Source organism: Lipotes vexillifer, unplaced genomic scaffold, assembly GCF_000442215.2.
Source record: "Lipotes vexillifer unplaced genomic scaffold, Lipotes_vexillifer_v1.1 scaffold213, whole genome shotgun sequence".
NCBI lineage: Eukaryota > Metazoa > Chordata > Mammalia > Artiodactyla > Lipotidae > Lipotes > Lipotes vexillifer.
This window is the reverse complement of record NW_006780610.1, coordinates 7,493,239-7,514,321: the sequence shown is the minus strand read 5'-3', so window position 1 is coordinate 7,514,321 and position 21,083 is coordinate 7,493,239. Positions and strand designations below refer to the sequence as shown.

Genomic DNA, 21,083 nt, shown 5'->3' with positions numbered 1-21,083 from the left:
TTCTGAGGGCATGACCTGGCTCTGGTCCCGCTCGCTAAATGTATGACAGTGGCAAGCCACCGCCTGGCCTTGCTGTCGTGAGGGTGTAATAAGGTGTGAGAGTGAGGACATGGGGAAGGGTGGGCAGGGCCAGCCATGACTCCGGTAAACAGGACGGTTCAGACGGCCCCAAGGCCCTGGAGTGTGAGGGCCAACGGGAGACCCTTAATGAGACCAGAGCTGGGAACTCGGGATCAGGGGACACACGAGGGGGGTCACCTGAAGAGCAAGAGGACTCCTACCGACACAAGTGGGGAGCGGCCGGTCCCAGGTCCTGCGCTCCCCGCTCAGACACAGCAGCGCCTCACTGCCCCGCAGGCTGTACCCAGGGTCACAGCCAAAGGACACAGAGCTCCCTGCGAAATGGCCTCCATCGCGAACCTTGTAGCCAAACTGGGGGGTTCCTGGGTCTTCACATTTGATGAGTTCAAAACCTGGGGACGAGAGAAGAGATAGGGGTGATCAAGACGTGTCATGGCACAAACCACACCCCGCCCCCCCCCCCCCCCCCCCCCCCCCCCCCCCCCCCCCCCCCCCCCCCCCCCCCCCCCCCCCCCCCCCCCCCCCAAGAGCACACATCCTTAAGGAAGCCACCCGGCACATGCCCCTGGGTCCTGATGGAGGCGCCCCTCGGGGTGTCCTGTGGCTGTGCTCAGGTGAGGGTCTGTTATGGAGTGTTCGTTCTCCCTGTTGCTATATGTAAATGACTTCAGTTATTTCTCCCGGGACAGCTGTTAATAGTTTTCAGGTATAGAGTCCGGATTTCCTATTTTTTTTTTGTTGGTTTGACCCCATAGCATTTTGGTAGTGGGAGCTGCTCTTCCCATTTTGTTAACTGAGACAGTCTGATGGGAGAGTGTAATATGGAAAAGTCACTCTAAATGTATGTTTCGAAGCTCAATTTTGTCCTGCTTAAATACACTCTATTGAACGAGCCTGGAGAACGAGACCTCTGTGAGCTTACACAGAGCTCCTAGGGCACGGTGGCCACCTGTGTTAGCTCTCACTTGTTATTCACAGGAGTCTTACCGGGAGGGGTAACTGTGCATTGCACAGCTGAGAATATTGACTCGGGAAGGTCACACAAATTGTTCCAAAGTCACACAATCTCAGATGATAGAAATGGAATTTGAATATGACTCTGTTTAATCTTCCACTCATGTGCCTGCTGTAACAGGCACAGACCCTACACACCCAGGCAAGAGGAATCTTGAGTAGACTCATTGGTTTTTTTATTTTAACAGCTTTATTGAGACATAACTTACATACTATGTAACCAAGTGTTACATACTAAACACTCCCCCAACTAAAGTATATAATTCAGTGCCCTTTAGTTTATTCACAGAGTTGTGCAACTAACATTGCAATCGACTTTAGGACATTTTCACCACCTCAAAGAGAAGGTGATTTCCCCTCAACTCCCTCATCCCCAGGCAACTAACAAATTTCCTTCTGTCTCTATGGATCTGCCTATTCTGGACAGTTCGTAAAAATGGTTCATGCGGGCTTCCCTGGTGGCGCAGTGCTTGAGAGTCCGCCTGCCGATGCAGGAGACGCGGGTTCGTGCCCCGTTTCGGGAGGATCCCACGTGCCGCGGAGCGGCTGGGCCCGTGAGCCATGGCCGCTGGGCCTGCGCGTCCGGAGCCTGTGCTCCGCAAATGGGAGAGGCCACAACAGTGAGAGGCCCGCATAACGCAAGGAAAAAAAAAAAAAAAAAAAAAATGGTTCATGCAATACATGTGTCTACATGTACTGTGACAGGCATCTTTCACTTCTCATCATGTGTCCAAAGGTCACCCACATTGTAGCATGGATCAGAACTGGATCCTTTTCTATGGCCAAATAATATCCCATTGTACGGAGGGACATATCCCATTTTACTTATCCATTTATCAGTTGATGGATATTCACCGGCTTTTTTTTTTTTTTTAACATCTTTATTGTGGTATAATTGCTTTACAATGGTGTGTTAGTTTCTGCTTTGTAACAAAGTGAAATCAGATATACATATACATATGTTCCCATATCTCTTCCCTCTTTGTCTCCCTCCCTCCCACCCTCCCTATCCCACCCCTAGCACCGAGCCGGTATCCCTGTGCCATGCGGCTGCTTCCCACTGGCTATCTACCTTATGCTTGTTAGTATATATTGGCTTTTAAAATAGTCTACAAAAGCACATTTCTTTGTAGCTACTGGGCAAGTAGAAGCTCAAATAAATGAATAAAATAGCTGTGAAGCCGAAGTATGGAGATGTCACCCCAAGTACTCTGGGGATGTGTACGAACCTCGGTGCTTTCTGTTTCTGAAATCTCAGGAGTAAAGGAGAAAGTTAAAATCAGGAAAAAAGGGAAAGAATCAAGCCTCGACTCTTTAGGGAGTAGTAAAAAAGAACATAATTATACATTAGTGCTTGCATTTTTTACATCTGACTGTAGCTGAACATTAGTTTATAAATGTCACCATTAGGAAAGGCTATCTTTGGTTGCGTTAATTCAAAGGCTCAGCGCTTATTATTTTTAGTGAGTAAAAGGTGATTAGTGAGTCAAAGGTGTGCTGTGACGCTCAGCTAAGTTACTCACAGGTGTAACCATGGAGTTGTACGCCAAGTGGCAGCTTATCCAAATCACAGGCACAATGTCTTAGGGGAAACAGTCAGCTAAGCACACACCAGTTAGAGAAAATCAAACCCACTAACTGATGGGTGATGTCCCAGAGCCCAGCCTCTCTGTGTGTGGAACCGGGGAAAGCCCGATTTCACTGTCCACTCAGATGAGAAAAAGACTTACTGGAAAACTGCAGCTCAAAGCCCTTGCTGGTGTTCTCAGCATCAGAAATGAAATCAAGCCACAGACTGCTGGACGTGCTGTTCAGTGTCACCCCCAGCATCTCAGAGCGGCTGAACACCCCCAGCAAACGGGCGGAGTTGTTGTTGCCATCGTAGACCTGGATACGGGAGAGACCCCAGCCCCACATCAGCATGGCCTTATCTTGAACAAGGGCTCCCCACCCAACAGCCCACATTCCCAGAGTTTAGCACTGATAACAACTGTTAGAGGGACAGTCAGTCATCAGATGCAAGGAAGACGGCAGAGTGGAGTTGCCACCGGGTGAGTTATCAGCCCCGCTAGCCTACTTGGTACCAGTTCTGTACCCCTCCCATCTCGGTGTGAATCATATCTCTAGGAACTGGTTGCTGTTCTAACCTTTCCAGAGGAGATCTGGTCTTAGTTCCCCAACCCCCAGATGGCACCAGCTTACTCTTCAGCAGCTTGGGGAGACCAGGTTGGGCCTGCCTGAGTGCCCAAACCATCTGTTTCTGCAGACAGGCAGGCTGCAATCATCTGACTTTTCTGCATTGCTAAACACTCCATCCTGCCCTTCCAGGAGATGAGACAATCGTCCTCCTCCCTAATCACACCCCACTGTGGCAGTGGCCTCAGTCTCACACTCTGCTGGACATGACCCCTAGGATCCAGCAGGATGGAGTTAAAATGTCCAGCGTGTCAGGTGTCATGGTATCTTCCCCTTCCCCAAGCTCAGTCTCTGCCCCTTCCCTCCTAAAATGAGGGCTCCAACAAGGGCTGGAGCAAGCCAGGGGTGGAATCGTGCAGGCATCTGGCTTCCCTGACTCCCATCTGTCCCCTGAACTACTGAGCACCAGCAAAGACAAGAATCATCAGAATAATGAACTGGCTCCCCAGGTTCCGAGGTTGCTGCTCCTTTCCAGATAATTGTGCAAATAACAACAGAATTTGTGATTGCGTGAAGGACGCCCTGTTGCTTTGGTAAATATCAAAGATGGGATCTATGGGTGGGTGATGAATATTTGTGCATGGCACAGGATGTGGTGCCAGCTGCCAGCAAATTGGAACAATATTTCCATTCTACTATTTATGAAGCAAAGCTTTCTAAAAGAAGCCATCCTTCAAGCTAACAGTGCTGTATATCAGAGATTTGTTTAGGCCCCTGGGAGCTTCAAAAGTCTGTTTCCAGATCCTATGTGCAATTGTTTTATATCACTGATAGACTGGGAGAATTCCACAGTGCCAGCAGGCATAGATATGACACCAGTTCAAAGAGTTCAGCCCACTGTGGCATCCAGATTGTTATAAAAAGAGTTTTACCCATTAAAACATTTATTTTTGGGGGCTTCCCTGGTGGCGCAGTGGTTGGGAGTCCGCCTGCCGATGCAGGGGACATGGGTTCGTGCCCCAGTCCGGGAGGATCCCACGTGCCGCGGAGCGGCTGGGCCCGTGAGCCATGGCCGCTGAGCCTGTGCGTCTGGAGCCTGTGCTCCGCAACAGGAGAGGCCACGACAGTGAGAGGACCGCGTACCGCAAAAAACAAAAAAACATATATTTTCTAATTAACTGATCAAGGCATTAATCATCAACACTTGCTAACATCACAATAAGAGAGACAACCAGACATCATGTGCTTGTTAATGGAAGACACACCAATACCTATGGTGTCATTTTGCCAAAAAAACATCAAACCTGAATCAGATCAAGCCACTGGATCCAATTTCCAACTTATAGGAAATATGGAGGACAGAGGAACATATGAAATGAATACATTACAAATAAACAAGTTACAAATAAATTACAAGGGAGTAAAAAAGAAGAGACGGAGGTAAAACCTAAAGACTAAAAAAATACTTGAGGCAACTAATCCAATATGTACAAGTTATTTGGATCCTGATTCAAATAAACTGTAAATTTAAAAAATATTACATTTATGAGATAATTGGAAATTTGAGCACTCACTGGATATATTATGGTATTAAGAAATTGTTGTTAATCAATAAAAGTATAATGGAAATAGGATTTTTTCCTTAATTTCAAAGCATAATTCATCTTAATTCATTAAGAATATTTTTGTTCTTAATATGTCATTATGATAAAATATTCATTGCAGGAAACTTATAACACAGAAAAGCACGAAGAAACTGAAAGCAACTTTCAGCACTCATAACATTTTGGTGACTATCTTTCTAGGCTTCGTTCTATGCACATCTTTCCTTATATAGGTTTTAAATTTATTTTTTTATAAAAGCAAGATCAAACTATAGATACTATATGGTAACCTGCTCTTTCACTTAATATAATGTGTATATTTTTCAGATCATTAAATATTTTTTCCACAACAGCACTTAAACAGCTGTAGAAATTACCATCATAAAATTAACCCAACCCACAATATAATCATTTGCATATCATTGTCCAGAATATGTGGAATATGTGCCCTGGCACATAAGACGCACTCAACAAATGTATGATAAATAATAAATAAACCAATATTTTCTTTCAGTAATTTTGTTCATAAATCCACCTGGAATTTTGGCATACGGTATAAGATACATTTTCTTCCTGGTTGATTAGCCATTTTTAACAAAACCCTGTTGTAAATATTCCACCTGTCACTGACTTTAAATCCAACTTTATCACATATATAGTTATATAAATTTTTTTTGCTCAACTTTCTATTCTACTGCAGTTATCTATTTGCCTATTCCTGTGCCTGATCTAAACTGTTTTAATAATTGTAGCTTTGTAATATATTTAAATATTTGGTAGGACAAGTCCCCTCACATTTGTCTCCTTTTAATTTAAAAAATTGTCTTCCCATGTTTATTCTTTTAGATAAACTCAAGAAGAATTTTCTCAAATTAAGAGAAACAACTCCCCCCAATCCCTCCAAAAGACCCAAAACAACTTGTATAATTCTGACTGATTAATATTAAATGCCTGGAGCTTCCCTGGTGGCACAGTGGTTGAGAGTCTGCCTGCCAATGCAGGGGACACGGGTTCGGGCCTTGGTCTGGGAGGATGCCACATGCCACGGAGCGGCTGGGCCCGTGAGCCACAACTGCTGAGCCTGCGCGTCTGGAGCCTGTGCTCCGCAACGAGAGACTGTGACAGTGAGAGGCCCACGCACCGCGATGAAGAGTGGCCCCCACTCGCCACAACTAGAGAAAGCCCACGCACAGAAACGAAGACCCAACACAGACAGAAATAAATTAATTAATTAATTAAAAAAAAATTAAATGCCTGGATTGATAAGAGAGAAAATATATCTATATGATAATAAATCTTCCTATCCATATACAAGACATCTGGCTCCATTTAACCAAGTTGTCTTTTATATCTCTCAGTAAAATTCTGTACTTATTCCTGGGCATTTTTATATTTTTTATTGATACTGGGAATTGGGCCCTTGTATACATTTATTTCCTAACAGAATATTGCTTGTCCATAAGAAAATTGCTTTGATGGCCCAGTTCATCATTATATACAGGTGATGGATTTATCCCTGACAAATCCAAGAGAATCTATACACACGCATTACACCTAACCTTCTTTCTTCTTTTTATCTACTATATGTTTCCATTTTTTTCAGCTTTATTGAAGTGTAACAGATGAATAAAAATTGCATATATTTAAGGTGTACAAATCAATTTTATTTATTTATTTTTGGTTGAGTTGGGTCTTCATTGCTGTGCACAGGCTTTCTGGAGTTGTGGCATGCAGGGCCTACTCTTCGTTGCAGTGTGTGGGCTTCTCACTGCGGTAGCCTCTCCTGTTGCGGAGCACAGGCTCCAGGCATGCAGGCTTCAGTAGTTGGGGCACACAGGCTCAGCAGTTGTGGTTCATGGGCTCTAGAGCGCAGACTCAGTAGTTGAGGCACACAGGCTTAGTTGCTCCGCGGCATGTGGGATCCTCCCGGACCAGGGATCGAACCCGTGCCCCCTGCATTGGCAGGCGGATTCTTAACCACTGCGCCACCAGGGAAGTCCCATATAACTTGATTTTTGATATGCACATACCACTACGTCTAATAAGACAGTTCAGCAAGATGGCTGCCTTCAAAATGAATATGCTAAATGGATAGCTTTTAACACACAGTTTCAATGTAACATTCCTATGAACAATGCTACATGCATGTCTGCTTACACACAGGTGCTCAAGTTTCTCTAGGGCATATATCTAGAACTAAAACAGAGAAGAGAAGCAGGTTGCACATGGAAGGCACATCTTCAACTTTGTTAGATGTTGTCAGACTGCTCTCCAAAGAGTAATACCAATTTAATCTCTCACTAGCAACATATGACAGCTTTCATTGCTTTATATCTTCACCAACACTTGATATTTTCAGGCACTCTAAAATTTTCCAGTATGATGGGTGTGAAATGGTATCCCATTTTAATTTGTATGTTCCTGATTATCACCGAAGTGGAATATCTTTTTGTATGTTTATCAATTCTACTTTCCTATTCTGTGAATTGCCTGTTCATAGCCTTTGCTCAGCCCCGAATATGAAACCTCCCTGCATTTATTTTAGTTTTATGCCCTTCAGTATAAAGTTTTATAATTTCCTCAGTAAAGATTATACACATTTTTGTTAGGCTTATTCCTAGGTGTCTTATAGTTTTTGTTTCTATTATGAGACCTTCTCCCCACCTCTGATTACATGTTTGAATTGGTTGTTGAAACACCAGCAGCTTTGCTAAATTGTCTTATTGGTCTGATAGGTTATCAGCTGGTTGTTTTATATTTTCCAAATAAGAGACAATTTGGATATTCCCTTCTAATTGTTATAGTTTCTTTGTTCTTTTCTTTGCATAATTGCAGTGGCTTGGATCTGAATACTATTGGTGGTAGCAGAACTGGTGTTGTTCCTGACTTTACTGGGAATCCTTAGGAAGTTTTGTCACTAAGTATAATGTTTGCTATACGTGTTGGCAGAACATTTTTATTAGATTAAGAAAGTTCTGTCCATAGCTTTATGAGATATTTTTAAAAATCATGAATCAGTACTGAATTTCATCACATGATGTTTTGGGATACTTTGGCAGGATCATGTATTTTTCTCTCCTAATCTGTTTATAGGATGAAATTGCTGATATTTGACCGCTCTTGACCTACAAAAATGACAATTTCATATGGGTTGCCCAATAAAGAAAATTAGGAGCTTTTGTAATGTTGACACACCCTTACGTTCCTGGAATCCATCCTATTGGTCATTTTTGTTTTAATGCACAGCTAGATTCAACATGATACTGTATTTAGGATTTTTAGAACTATGATCATAAGTGAAACTGGCCTAATACTTCATGCTGCCCTTATTCAGTTTGATATCAATATTTCTACTTGTCCTATTTAAATAAAGTGAGTGGGGAGAAGGATACTAATTTTTCTCTTTTCTGACATAGTTTGATTATTGCAGGGATTAATTGTTCCTTGAAGTTTTGTGAGCTTACCTGTAAAACAGGCTAGGTCTGGGGACTTTGAGAGAGAATTCCAATGTTTTAAATGGTTATTGGTTTATTCAGATTTGTATTTTTTCTTGATATTAGTACTTATTACCTATAAAAATTTCCACTTCATTTAAGCTTTCAGATTTTTTGTCTTATGCTTTTTCCTAAACATTTTCTTATTGTTTTCATAATCTCTACCTTATCTATGCCTATGTTCCTTTTTCATTCTTAAAATTATAAATTTGTGGCTTCTTTATTCCTTGATCAGTCCTGTAAATTTTGTCTATTTTTCAAAGAACCAGTTGGTTTTGTTGATAATTGCTATTTTTTAAATTTATCTTTTTTCAGTCACTTTTGCTTTTATCTTTAAAAGTATTTCTTCCACTCTCTTTGGATTTATTCTGTTATATTATTCAAGCTACCTAAATCCTTATTTATTTTTAACCTAGGTGATACGTCAGAGGCTAACAGAGGTATATTAAATCTTCCACGATGACGGTGACTTTATTAAAATTTTTTACCTTTCTAGCAATTTTTATTTAATTTACTCATGCTATGTTATTTGGCACATAAAGTTTTACTGTGAATTGATTGTGCATTTTATTAATATAAAAGAATTCTCTTTTTCATTTCATTATGAGATGTGAGAGAAGTTCTCACATTTATCTTATAACAAAGTGATTTCATTTTTCTGTAGTTTACCATCTTCTGTTCATTGCCTCCATTCCATTTTTTAATTGGGTGATTATGTTTTTCATCTCTTTCCTCATCTCAGAGTACTCTGTTTTCATTATTGCCTATTTTTGTGTCCTAAATATAATATTCTCTCAAATCCTGTTAAGAATACAAATTATAAGTTTTTAAAGTATTTTTTTTTCTTTGTTTTTTGCAGACAACCTCAGACAGGTCCCCTTCTTCTGATCTACTGAATAGTCACACATATCCAGTTCATTTTCCGGTTGGCACACCATGACAGATGGAAAATAAAAATGGATAATGGAAAGACCCAGTAGCTCCCCTAAGGGGGAGCAGAAGAGTTAAGCCAGAAGAGGCCATAGTAGGAGCTTCTCCTGCTCCTGGTACTAAAGCATGTGTGTGTGAGGGAGAGTGCGTATATGTGTATGTGTGTGTACATGTGCATGTGTGTGTGTGTATGATTGTGGCAGCCTCTTCTCAAATGAGCTTGCCCACTCTTGTTAGGTGCCGGCCATGGCATTACTCTGCTTTATCCAGCTTGCCAACAACAGCCAAACAGAATCCAGAAAGTCATGTTGAGAGGGAACTGTGGCTCTGTGTGGTTTCTCAGACCCTGTATGCTTCCAGAAGAGCTAGCCGGATTGAGATCTGGCCCCTACCAACAGCCCCATGGTGTGTCTTTGGCTCCAGGCTCTGCTGCTCTGAGCTAGGTGGTCTTAGATGCATTCTTTCCTTGAGGTTTCTAGCACTTAATCCACTGGCAGGATTTCAATTCACTTATGTGAGTTACACTTTGATTAGGCTCTTTCTCAAAATGGACCCCCTTTGGGGGGTATTCCATTTGGCAAAAATTCCTTTAAGTTGTATGTGAAAGCACCCTTGCCTAATTTCCCGTTTTCAGGTCCCTTTAGTCATTTCCGTGGGAACCATAGAGGATGTAGCTATATACATGGGCTTCGTGTGCCATCTTGAGCTGGGAGCTGTTGTCTTTCCACACTATTGCATTTAGAGGACCTTCTGTCTTGCAGATGACAGAGGTCAAAATTTGGGTGGAGGCCAAAACAGAAGAAATCAGGTAGTTCTAGGAGACAAGCTGGAGTATGTGTAGGGGTGAGGTCTAAGAAATTTTCAGTTATTAAATGTAAGGAAAAGATTGAGACTCACAAATGCAAGAAAACAGTCATTTCATGGGTCAGAAATCCAAGAGTGTATGGAAGGTTTGGAGGGTTGCTCAGACGCAAGTGTGGAGTAAGTGGCGGGTCTCGCTGGGCAGGAAGGAGTCCAGGTATGCACTGGGGTTCTTGGGAGGGACAGGTACATCCTCAGGATTGGAAATACACCAGTGTTCTGGCAGATGGGCCAGTTACACCAGGGCAAGGGCAGGGTGCTCCTGGAGGTGACTCTGGGTTCCACCTTCTTTGTGTCGAGGTAGATCGGAGTGACAGGTGTAAAGAGCATTGCCACTGCAGCTGACAGTGGTTGCAGGGTGGAAACTATAACCGTGCATTTCTTTTCACTCCAAAATAATTCGAGTCCCAGGTTCTCCCTCGGGAGGGCAAGGGTCCTGAGGGGAAGAGTTAGAACAGGAAACTACGTGATCTCCCTGGATGCCTTGCCCTCCCTTCCCCAGACCCCCTACTATGGAAGCTCTGGTGGTTACAGGATCGTGTGGATGGCCTTTCGGCCAGGTCAGTACCACAGCCCAACCTTCTGAGGAGGACACTACAGAGGCCTAGAAAGGGAGGAAGAGGCTTTTCGGCAAGAAGGTGGAACCCAGTGTTAGAAGGCTGGTAGCAGGGCCAGCAAGGCAGGCGGCTGCAGAGACCAAGTCTGAAGTCTGGGAAGATCCCTCAAAGAAACACAGGAAATCATCTCCCTCTCCCTACAGCCCTGCAGGGCCACCTGAGGTCCTGATCCCTGCCTGAGCCCTCCCTGACCTCTGACCTGGGGATGATGCCCCAGGTCCCTCCCTTCTTACCCTGAGCACCTCCAAAAGTCTCTCTTCTGTCTGTTAAGCTGCTCATTCAACCCTGAGACAGAACCTTGATAGTGCAGTGGGGTATGCACACCTGCTGACTATGTCTTAGGTGCTACTCTGAGTCCAGACCACCCTAGAGAGGACGCTTGGGCACCAGCCGTGCTCCATGTGGCCTCTAGCAACCAAGGCAGGAGGCCTTCTGCTGGTCGCATCAGGCCACATGCACAGAACTGCTCACACTCCCCTCAAAACCCGAAAACTGTGTCTCCAAAATGCCTTTTTCTGCAGGGTTAACAGCATCCTTCCTCCAAGAACGTCTCTGCATTGTCCAGCTTTCCTCAATTCCACCTGCAGCACTAGAGCACGGAAGTCCCTCTGGCCTTGTTGGCCCTCGGTGTGTCCTCTGAGGCTCTGTTGTTGATGATGAACAAATGGATGGAGAGAACTGAGATCAAGGGAGACGCCTGAAGACATGGCCCTTGGAAAGTATAAAGTCCTGTCTATTGTTCACTTATAGGGAGATGCACACTGCATTTCTCTGTCTGGGGAGCTTAGAGGTTGAAAAGTAGAGCTTAAGGAGCCAATGATAGGAACCCACTCCCTCCTGGGCCACTTTGCCATATTCTGTTCCATTTCAGGCATATCCGGTCCCAACTGGTCATCTCATGGTACTTCCTCTTGGGTTCAAGAGTAATTAGGCAAGAGTGAGAAATGCCTTCCAAACACACACACACACACACACACACACACACACACACACGCCCCAAAGGGTGGGTCAAGAGTATCATCTTTGCATAAAAAGCACAGTGTATTCATCATATCTACAGAGAGTCCTAATGGATGGGGATTATTTAATGGTTTCTCTTTGGATTTTCTAGAGTGGTGACTTTTGGTTGTTTCTAATGTCTAGACTTCTCTGGCTACAGGGAATAAAACCATATTAGAAGAAGATAAAAAACTTTCTTGGCCTAGGATGAAAATGGACCTACTCAGTATGAGATTTTCCTTATAATCCTTTTAAATAAGGCAGCTCTTTGATAAGTTCTCCAGAGTCAACTCTTTGATTACACACACACGATGTGTTATTGGAGGTACAAATCACACACGCTAAGAAACACAGTCATAGTGTGTTCAATGTCTTAACAAGTCCCTCTCTATAACCCTTTCTTTAGTCCAAGTCCTTTCACTTCTTTCTCTTATGTAGATCTTGAATCCACTTTCTTCAACCCCACTGCTACATGCAGGCCATCACCATGGCACACTGAAGCTACTGAAATAGCCCACTGGTCACTGAAACATAAACTCAAAACATACACAAATGCACACACACAGAACACAAGTATGTACAGACACAGATCACCCAAACCAAATACAGACACAGACACAGATGCACACACATGTGGAAACGTACATATAAACACATCTATAGCCACACATATCTACACAAATGCACATATTCTATGAACTCTTCCTTATCTAGGTTGATGGTCAGAGTTCACATTGGAAAACCTGATCCACTGACCCCTCCAACTGAGTTTATTATGGTGATTTACTATCCAGACAACCCCTACTCAATCACATACATATTTGAGAGCAGTCAGCTCCTAAGCAAACTCTAAAGCCACATGGTTTAGAATACACTCGCCTACCCTTCTCTCTTAGATTCTCACTTCTCCCAGATGAGTGAGGACAACATCTTGGGACTCAGGAGGGAAGAAGAAAGGCTGGGTCATTCCCACAGAGATAAATGAGTGTGGTGACCATACTTTTGCATCCCGTAACATACATACTCTTTGAAATCTATCAGTGTTACCTTGAGGACATCTCCTTCAGAGAGCTCAAATGCCCTGGCTTTGAGCTGAATCCCCTTCCCCGGCTGGGTCTGGATGGAGTAGATGCATTCGTGGTTGTTACTGTAGTTCACAGGAAAGTTGGGGGACAGCAGAGTGCCCTGAGTGCCTGTGACTGAATTCCCACACTCAGCTGGAAAGAGAATCACAATAATCACAGATTAACGCCCATCAGCTACATCCGGAAAACAACTCACAGCGCTGGAGTACCTTACAAAGATGACAAGTTGCTTGCCTCTCTACCTGCCAGAGTGCCTGTTTATCTGTCCATTTGTCTCCCTGTCTATAGGAATGCTTATCAAAGTTCGTTGTTTGTTTTTTTTAACACCTGCCCACCTGTAGTTCTGCTACGTTCCTTTATTTCTCTCCTTCGATTTGTCTGTTTTTCTTCAGCAGAAATAGAAATAAACCCACCAGGCACCCTTTACTTTTACAGTGTTATGAAGCAGCCATTCTCCCTCCCACCTGTTCATATAGTATCATAGCAACAGAAATGACCAAGGAGGGCATCAGGGGACGATGGGGGCAGCCAAGTGAGGAGGGATGAAGCCTTTCAGTATCAGAGGATACGAACGAAGAGGGGACAAGATTGAATAATAATTGCTAGCATCTTCCAAGCTTTACAAGGATCATTTCAGCCATTAGTCACAGCAACCGATCCCCATAAGGCAGGCACAATTATGATCCCCGTTTTCAAGATAAAGACCCTGGTACTTAGCAATTTAGATCAAGTCTCTCAATTCAAGGAGAGGAGGGGGCTGACAACTCAGCCCTCTTGGTCCTGGAATTTAGGGCCTCTGAGGCTCTGAAGAAAGTTTTGGCACAGACACATGGAAACCCTGTTTAATTCAACAGCTAATGAATTCACACCTTCCTCTCAAAATCTGTTCCTGCTCCTCCAGAATTAGTCATTCTTTCCCCATTGTTCCTATACCTCTATTTATAGTGATTATCACTTTTTTTTTTTTTTTTTTTTTGCGGTATGCGGGCCTCTCACTGTTGTGGCCTCTCCCGTTGCGGAGCACAGGCTCTGGACGCGCAGACTCAGCGCCCATGACTCACGGGCCTAGCCGCTCCACGGCATGTGGGATCTTCCTGGACCGGGGCGTGAACCCGTGTCCCCTGCATTGGCAGGTGGACTCCCAACCACTGCGCCACCAGGGAAGCCCGGTCATCACATTTTACTTGCCTTATTTGTTAACATTTCTATCTCCTCCACTGCCCTGTGGGTGCTTTAGGGCTTGGTCATATTTCTGTATCTCCAGCACCCACTCGCTCTGCTCCATGCCTGGGCAGGACAGCAGCAGTGATGAAAAGGGTAGCTCAGTGCAGGGCATGTGCTGAACGACCCTGCAGTTGGCTCTCTAGGGTCTTTGATAATTGTGAAGCCTCTTCCTGGGCTTCCCTGTGGCAGAGCGTCTACCAGATCGCACACTGATGGCTTGTTTCTTGTCTGCACCCTCTACCCAAACTGTGCGTTACTTGAAGGTAAGGGTCATGCTTAACGAATCCATGAATTTCCAAGGCTTAGCCCAGATTGTCTGTAAAATAAATATTTGCCAAATGAATGAGTGGATAAATATGGAGAACACTGACCTCAGAGGATGGCCAGCTCTAAAAATGATTAGGTTCTGGAAGGATATAAATACAAGTCCAGATGGCAGGCCCATTATTTGTCTGGACATATGGGGAGTGCGGAGCATACATTGAATCTCTGAGGTTGGTGGTAGCACATCTGCTTTCCCCGAACCATTCCTCAGTGTCCCTATTCTAGGCACAGCCATTGGCTGGAAGGACCCTGAGGTCACCACATATTCAACTTTAATTGCCCTGAGCCTGGAGTGTCCTAGGCCACAGCAGTGTGGAGGGAGCATGTGATACAGGAACATTCAGAGCTGAGTCTCTAGTGCGCTTAGTTGTACCTCTGTGTGTTCTCTTGTCCCCAAGGCTGCTCCTTAGAACACTTTGAAGATAGTGACCATGTTCCACCAATCAGTCCTCTGATTGGTGGGACAAGCCCTCCTCCCTGGGCCCTTTCCAGTTCAGGACCAGCTTCAGGTTCCTAAGACGTCACATAAGTCATTACTATGGACAGCATGTTTGTGCCCCTCCGACAAATTCTTATGCTGAAGCCCTGATTCCCCAGTGTGATGCTATTTGGAGGTGGGGCCTTTGGGAGGTACTTAGGTCTAGATGAGGTCATGAGGGGAGAGCCCCCATGATGGGATTCATGCCCTTAGCAGAGGAATTGACCAGAGCCTGCAATCTGTCTGCTGTGTGATGGTACAGCAAGAAGGCTGCCATCTGGAAACCAGGGACAGGGCCTTTACCAGACACGGAATCCACTGGCACCTTGATCTTGGACTTGCCAGCCTCTGGAACTGTGAGAAATAAATGCTTGTTGTTGAAGCCACCCACTTTATGGTATTTTCTTATAGCCACTCAAACTGAACAGGACAGCCATCATTTGTCTTGGAGGAGAAATCTCGCTTTGCAGTATTTTAAACTCAGCCCGTTTGCAGAGTGTCCGAACGCGCGTAATGAATGTGCAGAGCTGGGGCATAAAACTAAAGGGCGGGTGGTGGACGGGCACCCTGGTGGCTGCTGGTACTTTAGGTAGATATGTTTCTAAAGTGTGTAAGTGTTCTGGGTGCCCTCTGATGAAGGTGGGCATTTGGGGAGGGGGTGCTGAGGGCTGTGCATATTTAGACATTTATGACTCAGTCACATCACGTGGGCAGCCCTCTGAAGCAGCTTTCTATCATCTCTGGGCATCACACAGTATTCTCTTCCGTCTAGGGAATGACATGTGGTGTAGTGGGATGAGCATGGATTTTAGACTCAGACAGACCAGTTATATCAACTCTCTGAACCTCGGTCTCTTCATCTGCCTCCATCTGAACAATAACAGCATCCACATAAAACTAGAGAGAATACATATATGAAATTTTATGATGAAAGAGGTGAACATATAGGGAGTGGCTAGCACCTAGTAGGCCCTCAACAAGCGTTATTCCTTTCTCTCCCCATCTAACCTGATGAATCTACGCAGCTTATCTGCTTCTATTTGGAGCCCTAACTGCCCAGGCTCCGGGAATGGCAGAAGCCCCAAGAAGCTTCTCGGGAAGCATGTGTTAGCTGCCTGACATTCACAGCACCCTCACTGTTCCTGATACCTCTTGCTCTCTGCCTAGTTCCTAAAAGGTGGTTTACCTTAAACGTGGGCTTTGACATATTTTTGCACCTCCTTCCTACCCTGGCTTGCTGCACAATAGCTATATGCTATCTCTGCCCCAGCATGACCCTCTCCTCTTTCCCACATGCCCGACACCTTTATGGGGAGGGGAAGGGAGCTGACAGCTTCAGATGGGGCCAGTCCTTGGCCCCTACTGAGGCCTTTTTCCAGGGCACCAGGGAGTGTACAGGAGGTAGCGGGACCTGGCACTTGCTTTTGGGAGAGTTTCCAAAGTATCAGGGGAGGTGAGCAGATGCACGGAAAAGCCAAACACAAGCATAAATGGAAACAAATAAATGGTCCAGGGAAACAAACAGTCATCTGCACCGGAAAGTGCTGTGGCTAATTCGGGCATCTATGACTTCTGTCATCCCCATCAGAAGAGGTCTCGTTAAGGGCAGGGGCTGTGTCTTGTCCATCAGTCTGGGGCTCCCGAGGCAGAGAGGTAGGTCTGCTCCATCATGCGGGGCTCCCAAGGGCAGGGCCATGACTCTTGGTGCAGAATGTGGTCCTCTGGGATCAGGGCCGTCTCTTCCACATCCAGCTCAGGGGACCCTGAGGTCAGGGGCTGTGTCGCCCTGTCACACAATGAATTAGAGCCCAGGACTGTTCATCTCCTTTTCAGCAGGGAATGTTCCTGGTAAGTTATTCAATTTACACCTCCATTGCTTATGGCGACTGGGAGCATCTCCCGGGTGGGCATTCCTGTGATACCTCCAGCCTGAGGTTCTGTTGCGGGCTGGTGGTAATGAGAGGTGATTATAATTGCTATGCGTTATGAATACATACAGAACAGAAGACAAATGTAATAATGAAAATATTGTGAGGCACCATGAACAAACAGTAATTGGAATAATAAGTTAAAGAATGAGTTTATGTAATGAGATCAATGAGGCAGAGCTTAGGGCGTGTGTGTATCTGTGGTCCTGGATAATCCCATTCAGGAAAAATTCCCCTCAGAGCCACTTAGCTGAAGACATTTCTCCGGAGCAGAAAAGAGCTGCTAGCAGCCACATCGAAACTGAACCTACACAGTGGGAGTTACATGTATGTCTGAATGTGTGTCCAGGTTAGGGTGGGTGGATGCTCTGGGGGATGGTTGCAGGAAAAAGGATAAACTTTGAGATTAGTTAATTGATCAAAAATGGAATTCTGCATCTATTTGTCTTAATGTTTCCCCTCTGAGATCGTAAAGGGTTATTGGTTGTTGGTCATGTCATCGATAAATAATGATAAAAAGGTTATTGGCAAAATGATAATAATATGGCACCCCATTGGTTTATGTAAATTATGTCATCTAATCTGGAATAAAGCCTGTGAATTGGATATTGTTATCTCTGTTTTATAAGCGAGGAAGCTGGAGCTGCTGGGGTCTGGTGGCTTGCCCAAGATATAACAGCCGGTAAGTGGCAGAGCAGAGACTCACCCTTGGGCCCAGGTGACCCCACAGCCTAAGCACAGCCCATCTTGCCATCCTATTTACGACTGTCCTCTGCAGAGCCCCAGGGCTCCGTGTGGTTGTCTTGGGCAAGGCTGACCTCAAGGGCTCTCAAGACGCAGGCACCTGTTTCAGTCAGTGCAGTGCTGCTTTGATCTCTTTGGTATATTGGGGTTTTCTGTAATATTTAGCACTAGCGGATAGCAGTGAGCACGGAAGGTACTCCACTGATCCAGCCTGTGTTCCATCTAGCCCCATGGTGTGAGCATTGAGCAAGCAGAGCCATGAACCTTATAAATGAGGGACAGCCAGCAACTGTCCCCAGTCCCTGGGATATCAGCCCACTTCTCTCCACCCTCTGGGCCTGGAGCTCTGAATAGCCTGCTCTAGCATGCTGGCAAGGAGGCCGGCAGGACCTTGGGTCATGGGGCTCCTGGTCCCAACTCCATCAGCTGCCTCTTTAACCTCACCATCCACTGCTCTCCCCGTCGCTCGCTCCAGTCTGGCCTCCAAGCTATTCCTCAAACACCGAGCATCCTCGTGGCTTGGGGCCTTGGTACTCTGCTCCCTCTTCGCCCATGAATTAGCTCCTTGAATCCCTTCAGATCTCTACTAAAATGTCAGCTCATCAGAGAAGTCTTTCCTGACTACTTGTTATAAAAACCTCTAGCACTTTCTAAGCTGACCATCTTTCTCTGTAACCCTCAACACTGCCCGACACACTACACATCCATGTGTTTACAGCCTATCTCCCCCCACCAGAATGTGAGACCAGGAGTGGAGAGACCTCCTCTGTATTGTTCACCTTTGTATTCTCAGCATCCAGAAGCATATGCCTGACCTGCAATGGGTCCTCTATAAATGAACCCAACTCCTGCTTCTCTCTCTCTTCCCCAGCGGGATGGAGGAAGTCTTTCTAGAGATTCTCAAAAGCTATTGGACCCTCATTGGACAAGTAAAATCAGCCCTCGCCTCCACCAGATGGGGATTCTCCATGGGCAAAGGTCATACTTCCTTCCTATAGGTGCACCCACACACCCCACCCAGATTTCTCCGCAAAAGGCATCAATTAGCCATGGGAATGTGTGTTAAGGATGGGAGGTAACAGCATAGAAATTGATTTCATCTGAGTGCCTACTGTGGACCCGCTTTGTAAAGATCAGTTAAGGCTACAGAACAGCTCATGAAGCAGGCATTGCCATCTCTCCTGTACCGATAAGGAGATTGGCGTGGAAGGAGGGTACGCCACCCACCCAAGGTAACCGTGCGCTAAGACAGTCCTTAAACCCAGTCCTGTCGGCCTCTTGGCCCAGGTGCGTTCCACCACCTCCCAGCAATTGACTAAAGTCCGGCCAACCCCATTAGTGAAGCAAAATGAAAGCACGTGACCACCTACCAACACACCTTGGCAGAGGCGAGCTCCACAGGCGCCGTCTGCCCCCCAGGCACGTGATGCGGGCCGTGCCCTCCAGACGGTACCCGGGGAAGCAGGAGAAGGTCAAGGTGTCGCCTACACCAAACTGCAAGCCCTTCCGGATGCTGTAGGCTGGGACCTCAGGCTCCTCACAGGGCTCCAGGTCATACTCTGGAAAGGCAGCAGGACAGCTGGGGTCAGACACAGAGGATGGGATCACACAGACAAAGACACCACGGAGAAGAGGACGAGAGAGGAAGACAGAGGTACAGGATACACACCGATGCACGAAAAGTAAGGAGAGAAGGAGAGAGAGCCCGAGAGGGACAGACACAGGCGAGAACAGGCAGGTGTGTTCTGGGTGGTCTGAGTGCCTCCAGACCACAAGCAGTGGGACAGAGCACCGCCTTTCTGGAAACATGCTTCCCGGGAGCATTTCTGAGGCTGACCCTTCCCTCCTCTGTCCCTTCATCTCCACATGAACCCCAGCCTCAGGCTTGTGGACTCTCCTGCCTCTTTCTCCCCGGGCACCAAGCCAGATCAATTCAATCAGCCTGGTTCTAGAGGTTCGGAATGCATGACCCAGCCCAGGGCAACTTACATTGGGAAAAAGAATCCAAGTGCCTCAGCTGAAGCTGTGTCTTGGTAACGCTGGCACTTGAGGCAGATGGCATGTGTGACGGAGTGGCATTTATGCACCAGGGAGCTGCCTCTAGTGACTTTTATACCTCTAGTGATGATATAGAAGTACCTTTTCCCTCATCCCCAAGGGCATCTCCCTTCTGGGACACAGTACCCCGGGGCTCTGTGTGGTGGGGAGAAAGAGGCTAGATGAGGCAGACTGGCTGGATATGTCCCATCAGCCAGGACATGGCAGGTGGCATCTGCTGGAGGGACGCTGTGAGGCTGAGCTCGGCCATGTCCCATTTCCTAGAGGTCAGATATCTCTCAGCCATCCCGGGGGGAATCCATCTGCTGTCTCTGCTCCTGGCCGGTGGTGGGAGGGGGGTGGTCTGGGAGCAATAGTCTTGGTACTAGAGGAGTGAAGGGTCCTCTTTTCTCCCTCAATGCACATTAAAGAGCTTTCTTTTCAGGATTCCTAAACACAAAGATAAATATCCATCGCTGCTAAATTAGCATTGGTGAGGCAGCCCCCAAATGAGACCAAAACACTCCAAAATGGGTATTTCAGTCTCCCTTCTTTTTCTTTTCGTTTTTTTCTTTTTTAATTACTAGGGCAGGATGGGACTCCCGAGGTCCTCTAGTTCAATCAGTTGGGTTGGTCATGTTCAGAGTGAAGCCTAAATACCTTCACAGAAGGACATTCCCCAACAGACCTGCTAATTCCTTCCAAGCCCACTATAAGGAAGTTCGTCCTTGTGTCTAACCCAACTATCTTCTGCTGCAGCAGTGAGGTCCCTCTCCCAGAGGCTGGGGAGGGGACCAATAGCCATCTGCTGGGAAGACCAGAGGCCGGCAGCAGGGTGGGGGGTGGTGGGAGGGACAGAGTGCTCAGCCATCACTTACCCCGAGGGACCCTCACATGCTTTACCTGAGAAGGTGATGTTGAAGCCTTCGTAGGACATGGAGAAGTCGGAAATGAAGCGGACCTGGGCAGTGAAGTTGCCATAGAGTCCGGCGCTGATGGGGGCTGGCAACCGGGAACCGGTCAGCTGCCTCAGGGGCTGGGTGAAACTGCCATTCTCCGTGATGAGGAGGTAGTCGTGGCTGCTCTCCAGGTGGAAGGTGTGGAAAGTGAAGAACACACCTGCCAGGAGACCAGAGGGTCAGGGTGATGACAGTGAGAGGCCTGAAGGGGCTCAGCTGCACGATGGGGTCTGCACAAACATTTCCCGTTTGCAAGCGTCTATCGGTGTGCAGAACCTCAAGCTTGAGCATGATCAACACACACCAGCCAACCTGAATGAAGGAACCCAGGTGAACCGCACATGCCCCTGCCCTGAGGTCCAGTCAGGGAGAAGGATGCTGCTTTCTGCTTGTCCCAGTTTGAAAGGGAGATTTATGGCTAGGTCATTCAGTCAGTCAACAAGTATTTGTACATCTATTGGGTACTTCCTATGGGCCAGGATCCAGGGCTGCGTGGGTGCAAGGGGATATAGCTACAGTACAGAGTGACAAATGCTGGAACCTATGTAGATCAGACTGAGCTGGGGGG

At 46.1% G+C, this 21,083-nt stretch overlaps 1 protein-coding gene across 1 annotated transcript in view; it reads right to left on the bottom strand.

The window, feature by feature from the left end:
* Nucleotides 1–21,083, bottom strand: part of CSMD2 (CUB and Sushi multiple domains 2) — a 621,436-nt gene that overhangs the window by 204,257 nt on the left and 396,096 nt on the right. Inside the window, exons 20-24 of the mRNA XM_007453867.1 lie at nucleotides 20,460–20,675; nucleotides 18,890–19,078; nucleotides 12,784–12,953; nucleotides 2,826–2,982; nucleotides 282–473 (exon numbers count right to left, since the gene is read on the bottom strand). Coding sequence (XP_007453929.1) covers nucleotides 282–473; nucleotides 2,826–2,982; nucleotides 12,784–12,953; nucleotides 18,890–19,078; nucleotides 20,460–20,675 — 924 coding nt within the window. The remainder of the gene's footprint in view (nucleotides 1–281; nucleotides 474–2,825; nucleotides 2,983–12,783; nucleotides 12,954–18,889; nucleotides 19,079–20,459; nucleotides 20,676–21,083) is intronic.